Source organism: Triticum aestivum, chromosome 5D, assembly GCF_018294505.1.
Source record: "Triticum aestivum cultivar Chinese Spring chromosome 5D, IWGSC CS RefSeq v2.1, whole genome shotgun sequence".
Classification (NCBI taxonomy): domain Eukaryota; kingdom Viridiplantae; phylum Streptophyta; class Magnoliopsida; order Poales; family Poaceae; genus Triticum; species Triticum aestivum.
Window position 1 is genome coordinate 530,113,082 of NC_057808.1, and position 11,174 is coordinate 530,124,255.

Consider the following 11,174-nt stretch of genomic DNA (forward strand, 5'->3'; position numbering starts at 1 on the left):
ACCCAAACATTTGAATATGGGAGGAGATAGTAGGCGGATAAATACTAAACAATTTTGCTAAATAAAATGTCATGGGCCTTTACTCAGCCTCTTCTCTAAGCCTAGCCATCTACACAGCCCAATCAGCCCACCTAAATCCTAGTCTAGTTAGCCCACCTAAATCCTAGCCCAAATAGCCCCATTAACCCTTCCTATAAATAGTAGCCCCTTCCTACCAAATATGGACTAAACCCTAACCCTCCTCATTTTTCGCGCTCCTCCTAACCCTAGCCGCCACTTGGCATCTGCCAACCAGCCAACTACCTCTTCCCTTGATCCGGCGGCTCCAGATCGAGATCTGATGGCCCCTGGCCGCGCAGTTCGACCCCTGCAGCCGAAGGCCCGCCGCAGGCCAGCCGCCGGTGCTCCCGAAAGCCGTCTACGCCTGCTCGCCTCACCCAAGCATTTGTTTGCCTCTCCACCCGACCGAGTGGGAGCTCGCGCCAACGCCAAGCATTTTGGGGACACAATGCACGTCGCCACCGGCAAGCAACTAGCATCGAGTGCCGCCGCCGCCGCTCCTCCCGGTAAATCCTCCTCCTCCTCTCCCGGTTTCCCTCCTATCCCTCACATTCTAATCCACGCGAGCTGCCGCCGTTCTACAAATCTCGGTAGTTTTATATAGAGATGTCAATATCCATACATTAGCTATATATAAGTCTATATATATGTGGGTCTAGCTACAATATATAAAATGTGTACATGAGCTGATTTTAGTGTTTAGATTCTAGCAAATTTTGCCCGATTTTTTGGATGGCCAAGTTGTATGTCATTATTGTAATAATTTATGAGGCGTTTTACCCCAAAGATGCTAGTGAATATTGGGGAGGGTTGGAGGTCGGCAAGCAATCTAGATAGATTCTGAAAGAGATGGGGTGGGGCAATTTCTCTTCTCGGGACCAGGACATGGGGGAGAAGAAGGGTGAAGGAGGGGCGCGCAGGTTGAGCGAAGGAAGAAGATTAAGCCTTTGCTTGCAAAAAAAGAAGGTCCAGAGGAGGTTCGGCGGTGGGAAATTCTCTTTCATTCGAGTCAGAGGCCCATGGGCTGACACGAGCACCTCACGAATCGCAATCATCGTCGCATGGTGGGCGTCTTCTATGTCATATGTAGGGTGTTGTCATGTCATCATGTGGAGGGTCTCTCTCAGTCGCGTGTTTCCTTCTCGATCATCTATGCCACACACCTCGTGTCGAGCATGCACACCCCTCAATAACAAACAGTTTTGCAGCCACACATGGCATTCTGGTCCCCTTCGCTACCCTATAGGGTCGAGAGCGAGCACACACACATTGACTTGCATGAACCCAGATCCTTCCTCTCCAATGAGCCAGTGCTAGAGAACCATAGAAATAAATAACAAGGAGTTGGCATCGAGGAGGAGTGCCGGGCATGAAGCGTAATAGTAGAGGCAAAAAATGGAATGGGAAAACACCGGTGGGCCTCCCAAGATTCAAAATACTCTCTATGGACGCCACATCCCCTTCTGCCACCACCTTTAAGTCACACAATGCTTGTGTTGCACATTGGATGGCCAACATTCTACCACTCTGGAATAAGAGATCTTGTACACGCATTTTTTGGTGCTTCGGGGGAAAGAGATTTTGTTCCAGGACATTATATTGGGTAAATAAACTTTGTACAATGGCTCCGGTGGTAAATTTTTAGAATGGCATACAACCAAAATAATATTAATGGAGATGAGACAAAGGCATATTTTGAGATTTTAGTCAGACCCAAGTAAAACAAGAAAAGGAAAAAAGATGGTTTCACCCTTATTTATTAACCCATTTCATCAATAATGATAGACATGCACATACATGGATGAACGAGGGAAGACGGTGCAATGTCACACAAAATGAATGATTTCTCAATAAGATTAGGGCAACTGGCTGGTGGCATCAGTTACCACTAGCCTCTCCTACTTTTTTTTAGAGGCACACGCGAGCCGATATTTATCTCTTCATTCCAATTCCTATTTTTTGTCAAAGATTTTAGGCTTCTCCCCCTTGCTCTGCCAAACATCTGGAGCTCTTCCATGGACATCACGGTCCCTTGCTCCCTTGAGTGGAATGGCGTCGGCGGCATGGTGAACGTCTCCCCTGAGAGGGATGATGCCCATGGCGAGGAGAACAATTACACCTACAGCATGGAGAGGGTCGCCACAAAGACTAGCAAGGGTGCCTACAGCATGGAGAGCAACGGTGTTTTGCTGCAGATCGAGAAGACCTGCCACCAGGTGAGCGAGTGACCACCTATTACCATTGGCACTCCCGCCTCTGCACTGGCAACTCCTCGTGGATTTTGACCACCTATTACCATTGGCCTCCCCCCTCTTTTACACTGGCAACTCCTCGTGGATTTAATACTTTTCCGTTCTGCAGTGCCGTCAGAAAATGGCAATCAACATTATGGCAGCTTGCAAGAATATGAAGAAGTCTCGGTTGTGCTCACTCAAGTACTGTCGAGATTGCTTGCGTAATAGGTATTACAAGAGTTTCTGCTATGTAATTTTTGTGTTTCCATGGGGCCGACCATATGATGTATTGTTCTTGTTTCTTATTGGTTTGTTTATTAGGTACGGCATGAATTATATAAAAGTGGGGCTGCAAGATGCCTGGAGCTGTCCAAAATGCAGGGGAGAATGCAATTGCAGTGTATGCATGTGAGCGATGAGAAGCTAATACAATAAAATACATGAGAGATTATGGAAATTTGAATTTTAGGTAAATTTCATAGTATTATGGCTTTTATTGGTAGGACCAACAATGGAGAGAAGCCGACTGGGAATTTAACCCGAGCTGCCAAGGCATCGGGGTGCTCCTCCGTCCATGAGTTTCTAAACAAGGGGACGTACGTGGTGGCTGCACCACAGAATTTGGTAACCCCTCTCAAGGTGAATGGTTCCTCCTCTATATTAACTCTTAAGTCTATATTTAGTTCTTTCAATCATTTGACTTCGTATTTATAGTATAAGAATCCATCCCTCCTCCTCAAATATATACAAGACAGTAACAACATATCACATTTGCAATTAGCTGTCTGACAATTTGACCAGCTCCATGCCATGTAGGTCATCAGTACAAACATATCTCTACCTAATAGTAAAGTGAGGAGTGCTTCTACCCGTCCGTCGTCACTTTTGCAACAAAAAAAAAGGCCTGTACTCCTTCAAAATCAACCTGCGGTAGACTGTTAAGTGAGAAAAAACGATTGGTTTTTTTTAGAAAACCTTCTGATCTTTAGTTAATCAACCCGTGGAAAAAAATGATTCACTTTTTCTCGGAAACCCCCCTGATCTCTTGGTTAATCAACCCGTCGTCCATCTATTATTTTTGGCAGTTTTAAATAATTTTTTAAAATATCCATATCTTTTAAATCCTAGCTCTAATTTAGACATGTTATATATGGAATTTGATTAGAAAAATGTGCAATCTAAATATGATGTCATTTTACCCGTTAAATATTTAAAAATGTGATTCAAATGCTTTTTAAAAATATTCATATCTTCTAAATCCTAACTCCAATTTTGACATGTTATATATGAAAATTGATTAGAAAAATATGTAGAATTGAATATGATATTTTTTAACTGTTAAACATTTTTGAAAACTATTTAGGGGACAACCTTAATCAATAGTGCATGATTCGTATTTCTTTCATACTTGCTACATCCGGATTGGAAATCAACACCTCGGCAAATCAGTTTGAAGAAGAAAGAAACCATCTATAACCACTAATGCACGCCTCAACAAAACTTCCTGGTGAAAATGTAGATCTCTCATTTTTTGGAGAGAAAGAAAGAAACCTTAGAATTGACCACATCCTAACGTGTTCTGATTGTGTGAGCACTGATGCCACCGTCAACAAGGGTGGGAAGGAGGATAAGCGGCATCATATATGTGATGCACGTGGACCTGTTGAGGTCTTAAGTCATGATTATTGTGCTAGGGACATGTGGTTTTTCCTGTTGCAACGCAGGGGCTCTTTTACTAGTGTGAAATAAATATGTGAATTCAGAAGTGCATGCACCCATCCTAAAATTAACATTTCTTGCACATTAAAAAAATAAAGACCATGTTTTTAGGTGAATGAAACATATAATGTCCATGTAAAGTATTCTGGCATAGTTGAAATCTTCGACAATGTGTGGAAGTGTGTCCACCTTAACTCACCTAGTCCTATGTAAGTATGTTATTACCTCAGTTCCGATTTTTTTAACATGGTAAATAGTAATTTATTTCCTTTCATATGTGACTCTATCATGGTTCATTATGATATATTCATCAATTAATTCCAAACATAGTGCATAGCAACATCTTATTTGTTAGTTAGAGTGCATTTTTATCATATGCCACTTCGTTTTTGTGGTGGATATACATGTATATTTATAGGCTAGGTAAAAGCCTTCAGCTATTGATTTCCTAGTTTCTTGCTTACACTTTTAGGGATAAATCTCCTCCTAATATTTTCTCCAACATTCATCTTATTTATGAATTGGATAAAGCACAGACTTTTGGTAACAAATTAAGGTGTTGTTTTCATTTTTTTTGAAAAAATAGTAACTTACTCCTTACTCTTGCCTTCTCAGAGTGCAGACGCTGCTAACTTTGAGGCTAGTCCAGGTGCATTAAATCTATTGGGCCATACCAAACATATTTTTAATCGCCTACCAGATTTAAATTTACCTCTTGGTCCCCCGGAGGTTGGTTTTCAAGCCTTCCAGGCCCATATCAACGCTGATCTGAATGTGAAGGAAGAGCAAGATATTTTGAATATTGATCTCAACATGACAGTACAGAGTAATCATTTGGATATTTTACCAAAGTTGCAAAATGTTTATTTTACCTTTATTTGAAGAGCCTATCCTAATACAAGGTGGTGTTGTTGTAGATTTTTTTGTGAATTATGCACCCAATGCTGATGAAAGCGAGCTTGTAGATGAGAGTATTGAAATCCTAAATGAAGAAGAACGTAAAATCCAATCTCTTGCTTTGGCACCTATCCAGGTGGGAATCATTCACTCCCATTTTGTTAATTTCCAAATTGTTCCTCCATCCATACCACAAACTAAAGAGAAGATTATTCAGGAGAACAAGGTTCTGTCACTCAATACACCGATTCAACCTGACAAGCTGGACACTCAGCCTAATATCACTAATGGTTCTTCAAAGAATGTTGTTGTGGGCACTAGGGAAGACTCTTCTAACCCCATGCTGGAGATGGCTCCCCTTGGTTTCTCTATAAAAGGTAAATATTTGGTCAACCAAGATATTTAATTTAATTTAGATTCTAACTCGGGTCATGCTTTCATAGACATTCATGTGGTTGGAAGTAAAGGAATCCTCATTTCCGAAGCTCATTTTGCTCGTGGGGTTGATAGCTCTAAGGTGGTTCAGGTACCTTTAGATTGGGCTAATTCCATCTCCAATGCCTTTTTAACTCTAGAAAAATTTGACTGGGCCACGAAGTTCATGTCCTCTCAAATGTAGGGAATTATTCAACAAGGCCTTGAAAGTTAGTAGTTCCTATGTTTTTTTGTTCCTGACTCTCGTCAATCCTCACAGGCTCCCACTTCCAAGATGCATCTACCTAATGTGGGAAAAGATGATGTTGATATTACTTTTTCCACCCATCAAAACAAACCTACTGCCCCTCTAACACCAGGAGAAACACCAGAGCAGATCTCCACCACAAGTGAATTGCGAGTGAAAGGAAAAAGGAAGAAGAGAGATCCTCTTGTGGATCTTATTGCATCCGAGGTAAGAAGAAGTAGCAAAATTCAACATCTAATCAAAGAATTTAATAAGAAAACATGTGTGGATAACAAATGTATGTGTTTTCACTCATACCAACATATGATTGCTATTAAAATCGTCAATAATTGGAATACATACTTTTGCAAGGTGAAACCAAAGGAAAAAACTGAGGCCATTCTCAACAAGAAGCCTAATAGGAGGGTGGGTAAAGTAGCCACCATGAAGGGTGAACCACTACTGCACAATGAACCTAAATCAGTAGAGCTTTAGTATTGTTGTAATAAATCTTAGTTTGTGTCGTGATCTCTTCAATGACTGTCTCAAACTGTTTGGATGATGGATGTAATAGAATTAAGTATACCTTTCATAATTATTGATGGGTTTCACATGTTTGATAATCATTTGCATTGGAAAACTGTTTAAATGGATATAATTTGGAAAGTTTTGCATATCATTTGTCGGTCAGTTATTCTTGTATAGTTGCATAGTGGAACTCTTAGATAATCAGCGTAAGCGTAGTATGTTCCCAGTTATGAATTTATTGAACATGGTAAATAGATATTTAGTACGGTGATATCGGGTATTGTGCTTTAGTCTGGTTCCCAAGGCTTGGTGAAGACATAGCCAAAACGCAGCGGTGGACTAAGAACCTCGGTCTGATATGATGGACCTGGGTACCCCATGGAGACTAACAATCCTTGACATGTACAGTTGTGCAAACTGTCTGGTCGGTACGTGGTCTTCACTCGGATGAAGTGAGCTACTTTGGTTAGCCTATCGATGATGACCCATATGGACTCATGGCTCTAGCGGTCTTGAGTAACCCCATGATAAATTCCATGTTGATGTCGTCCCACTTCCTCTGTGGAACTTGTAAGGTCTGAAGCATTCCGGCAGGATTCTGATGTTCTACCTTGATTCTGTTGCATACATCGCAAGATTATGCAATGTATTTTCGCATACCCTCCCCCAAAATACCTCTCTCAAGTATCGGTTCATTTTGGTGCCTCTAGGGTGGATAGAGTATGCGGGCTCATGCGCTTCTTGGACTATCTGTTATTTAAGCTCGGCTTGATCGGGTATGCTTATACGGTGCCAAACCATAGCGTGCCTTATTCATCAATTTGGAAGTGCTTGGACTTCCCCTGGCGAGGTTTCTCCTTGAATCCCTCCAAGCTAGGATGATTTTCTTGAGCTTTCTTGATTTCCTCATCCAAGGTAGGCTTGATTTCAAGGATTTTCAATCTTAACGGGCCGCAGAGGATCATGTTGAGTTTAGCAAATTCATCTTGCAGAGTCGGGTTTGTATTGGATTACTCCTTTAACTATTCCTGCCATTTGACTGAGCGCATTGGCGACCACATTAGCTTTCCTTGAGTGATAGTCAATTCCAAGGCCGTAGTCTTGATCAAATCAAGCCATCTTTGTTGTGGGATGTTGAGGTTGGGTTGAGTGAAAATATACCTGAGACTCTTGTTATCGGTATATATTTCACACCTTTGTTCGATGAGGTAATGCTGCAAAATTTTCACTGCGTGCACCACAACTGCTAATTCCAAGTCGTGCGAGGAGTAATTCTCTTCATGTGATCGGAGTTGTTAGGATGCATATGCCATGACCTTTCCTTCTTGCATGAGCACACAACTAATACCATGTCTAGATGCATCATAGTATATATCGAAGCTCTTGTGGACGTCGGGTATGATCAAGACCGGTGCTATGGTTAGCATGGTCTTTATTTGCATGAAGTTGTATTCACATGACTCTGTCAAGGCAAACTTGCGCTCCTTCTTTAGTAGCTCCATCATGGGTGTAAGGGCATATTTCTCCCTGCTATGTGATTTTGGTGATTGATGAAAATGCATTTGCGGACTAATCGTGTGCATTGAGCATTTCAGATATCTCATGTCTAGGCACAAGACGATTTGGTGCCCCTCGGAGCCTATCGAAGACGGCATTTCTCTACGTTTCATTTCGGTGGATTTGAGTCGTAGGAAAGTCGTACTATTAAGAGGGGGTCCGTTTCGGAAAGGTTAGGGTGGAATCAACACGTACACATCTGTTCCTTTGCACCACCTTTCCTTCGCTTCATTGGAGCACCGGTCGTTTTCCCTTGTCGATGCGAAGATGAAGGCCTCCAAGTGATATAGTTTCTGTGGCGTGCGGTAGTACTGCTCAAAGGAGTAGTAGTACCGCAGCTGTCCACGGGAGTACCGCCCAGGGTAGCAGTAGTACCACGCCGTGCGGTAGTACCGCTCCTAGCCAGCGATAGTACCGTGGCCTCTAGCCCAGAACGCTGGCACGCACGGAAGTAGGTGCAGAAGTAATTTTTTACTTCCGCGACCTACGCGGTAGTACCTCTCCCTGTGAGCGGTAGTACCATGCCGGATTTTTGCACAGACCAAAACCCAGCGGAAGTAGCCACATATGTAATTTTATTAGTCCGTGCCTTCCCAGCCCAGTTGAACCCTGCCTTGCGGTAGTACTGCAAGGGCACGCGGTAGTACCTCTCCGGCGGTTCTACCACTCATTGCTATACGCAACAGGGCCTCGTCTGGTCTCTGTCGCGCGAACGGTAGTACCGCACCGTCTAGCGGTAGTACCGCAAGCCCTTGCGGTAGTACCGCGTGTCTGTGCGGTAGTACCGCATGTTGCGGGCTGAATAAGTGGGCAACGGTTGGATCTTTCCCCCCACTATATAAACGGGGTCTTCTTCCCCAAGTTGACCACCTCTTCCCTCCCCAAGCTCCATTGTTGCTCAAAGCTGCATTTTCGCCCGGTCTCTCTCCCTAGCCAATCAAACTTGTTGATTTTCTAGGGATTGCTTGAGAAGGCCCCGATCTACACTTCCACCAAGAGAAATTCGATTCCCCCCACTAATCCCTTGCGGATCTTGTTACTATTGGATGTTTGAGCACCCTAGACGGTTGAGGTCACCCGGAGCCATATTCCATTGTGGTGAAGCTTCATGGTGTTGTTGGGAGCCTCCAATTAAGTTGTGGAGATTGCCCCAACCTTGTTTGTAAAGGTTCGGTCGCCGCCTCCAAGGGCACCAATAGTGGAATCATGGCATCTCGCATTGTGTGAGGGCGTGAGGAGAATATGGTGGCCCTAGTGGCTTCTTGGGGAGCATTGTGCCTCCACACCACTCCAACGGAGACGTACTTCCTCTCAAAGGGAAGGAACTTCGGTAACACATCCTCGTCTTCACCGGCCCCACTCTTGGTTATCTCTTGCCTTTACTTGTGCAAGCTTTTTGTGTTGTATTCCTTGCTTGCTTGTGTGCTTGTTGTTGTTGCATCATATAGGTTGCTCACCTAGTTGCACATCTAGACAACCTACTTTGATGCAAAGTTTAATTTGTTAAAGAAAAGCTAAAAATTGTTAGTTGCCTATTCACCCCCCCTCCTAGTCAACTATATCGATCCTTTCAATGGGCTTCACTAGTTTGGAGAACCCTTTGATAGAGCGGCAGTAGTAGCCTGTGAATCCCAGAAAGCTGCGGACCTCGGTTACTGTGGTTAGAGCTCTCCAGTTTAGCACATCTTCAACCTTTCATGGGTCGATAGCTATGCCTTGCTTTGACGGAATATGACCCAATAATCCAACTTCCTTGAGCCAAAATTCGTACTAGCTGAATTTGGCATACAAGTGGTGGGATTGTAGCATTTCTAACACTGTGCGGTGGTGTTGGCGGTGCTATTCTTTTGGAGTAGATGAGAATATCATCTATGAATATGACCACAAACCTGCCCAAGAATTAGATGAACACCTTGTTCATCATGCTCATGAAGTATGTGGGGGCGTTGTTCAAACCGAACAACATGACCGTGAACTCGTATAGGTCATATTGGGTGGTGAAAGCAGTCTTAGGGATATCTTCTTGCTTGATATTTGGTTGGTGATATCGGGTTCGAAGGTCAATCTTAGAAAATACTCGGGCACCGCTCAGTTGATCGAACAAATCATCGGTGCAGGTGAGTGGATATTTGTTCTTGATTGTGACCTAGTAGTGCACACACATTCTCATGCTACTGTCTTTCGTCTTGACAAAGAGATACAAGTGATCCCTAGGGTGAGAGATGCTCGGGTGGATATATCCCTTTTGTTGCAACTCGTCCAGTTGTTTCTTCAACTCAACCAATTCGGGGGATGACATGCGGTAGTACTTATTGACTATTCACTAGTACAGGACCCCCTATTACCAGCGTTCATATGGAGGGTGACCCGGGGTGGGGATTATGTCCAACTATTGCCTGTGTGCTTCTCAGAAAATACACAAAACCCTGGTTCCTTCTTTCCCAGCTTAACCATATGTAGTCGGTCCTTTGTTGTGGAGGAGTTGGGGCCATGGGGGATGCTCTCGTGACTACCTTGCCTGACGGGCGGATCGACACGTTGGGGTAGCATTGCCATCACAGTTGCTGTTGTGGTTCCCCATCCTATATCCGTTCCCAATATAAAGAGCCAAAATATGAGCACTATCCATAGGGGGAAATAGGGCAACACCATAGAACCAACTAAGCTGCAAATGAAACAACATAACTGAACAAAGGGAAGCAGCATCATAAAAGGTGCCAATTCACACACAGAAAACGTCACAATTTATTGCTACCCATAGAAATTCACAACATGTAGGGTTACTACAACTTATGCAATGCAAACCTTTGCATGCACTTAGATACTACGACCTAGTTATGCTGAGACGAGGTGCTGGAAGGTGGAGGTGGAGGGGTTGGTGTAGTCAATTTTGTTGTGTGTGCTCTTCTAGCCCGAGTTGCATCTCTGGCTAGCTCGGTGACGAGGACATATGCAGTGATCATGTAGCGGGACATGGGTGCAACAGTTGCATCACTATCCAGGTGAGCGGGAGGGAACCATATTCGCCTCTGTGTTGGTGATAAACTAGGATAGTAGTGGAAAGCATGGTGCTCTTGCATCTCTGCTTCTTGGTGCCGAAGGCCTGTGATGGCTGATAGAGTTGTGACCTAGATGGCTAGATCCTGGGTAGACGCATATATACCACTGAACATATATAGGTGAATCTGCAGATGGGTAAGTTGGCTGCCAGGAAGACATTAGCATGATATTCCGCAAGTGGTGTCTGGTAAACTTGATACCTTGGCACCTCTCCACTATGATAGAGACGGTTCCAGACACCAAAGAGCGGGGTATGCGAAGCTAAGGGGTGCAGGATCCGGGTTGTGGCGGATCAGAATGGACGCCATCTACACTTAAGTGACCATTGTTAGCTCAAAACAAATAATCATCCATGCTATGCAACAAGAAAAAGGGCAAACAAGCTAGACTATAGACCGCCGGTAGACTCTAACTCCCGTGCTAACTAGGGTGTCCTATCGTCATCTCATCTCTGATAC

At 43.7% G+C, this 11,174-nt stretch overlaps 1 protein-coding gene across 1 annotated transcript; it reads left to right on the forward strand.

Annotated features, from left to right (window-relative positions):
- Positions 1-222: 222 nt before the first annotated feature.
- On the forward strand, positions 223-6,221 carry LOC123126008 (uncharacterized). The gene is made up of 11 exons (XM_044546433.1): positions 223-566; positions 2,029-2,276; positions 2,422-2,522; positions 2,616-2,702; positions 2,798-2,933; positions 4,629-4,839; positions 4,931-5,046; positions 5,128-5,287; positions 5,354-5,436; positions 5,605-5,799; positions 5,944-6,221. Exons 1-11 carry the CDS (start codon positions 341-343, stop codon positions 6,064-6,066), a joined length of 1,686 nt encoding a protein of 561 aa, XP_044402368.1. The 5' UTR covers positions 223-340; the 3' UTR covers positions 6,067-6,221.
- Positions 6,222-11,174: the final 4,953 nt, after the last annotated feature.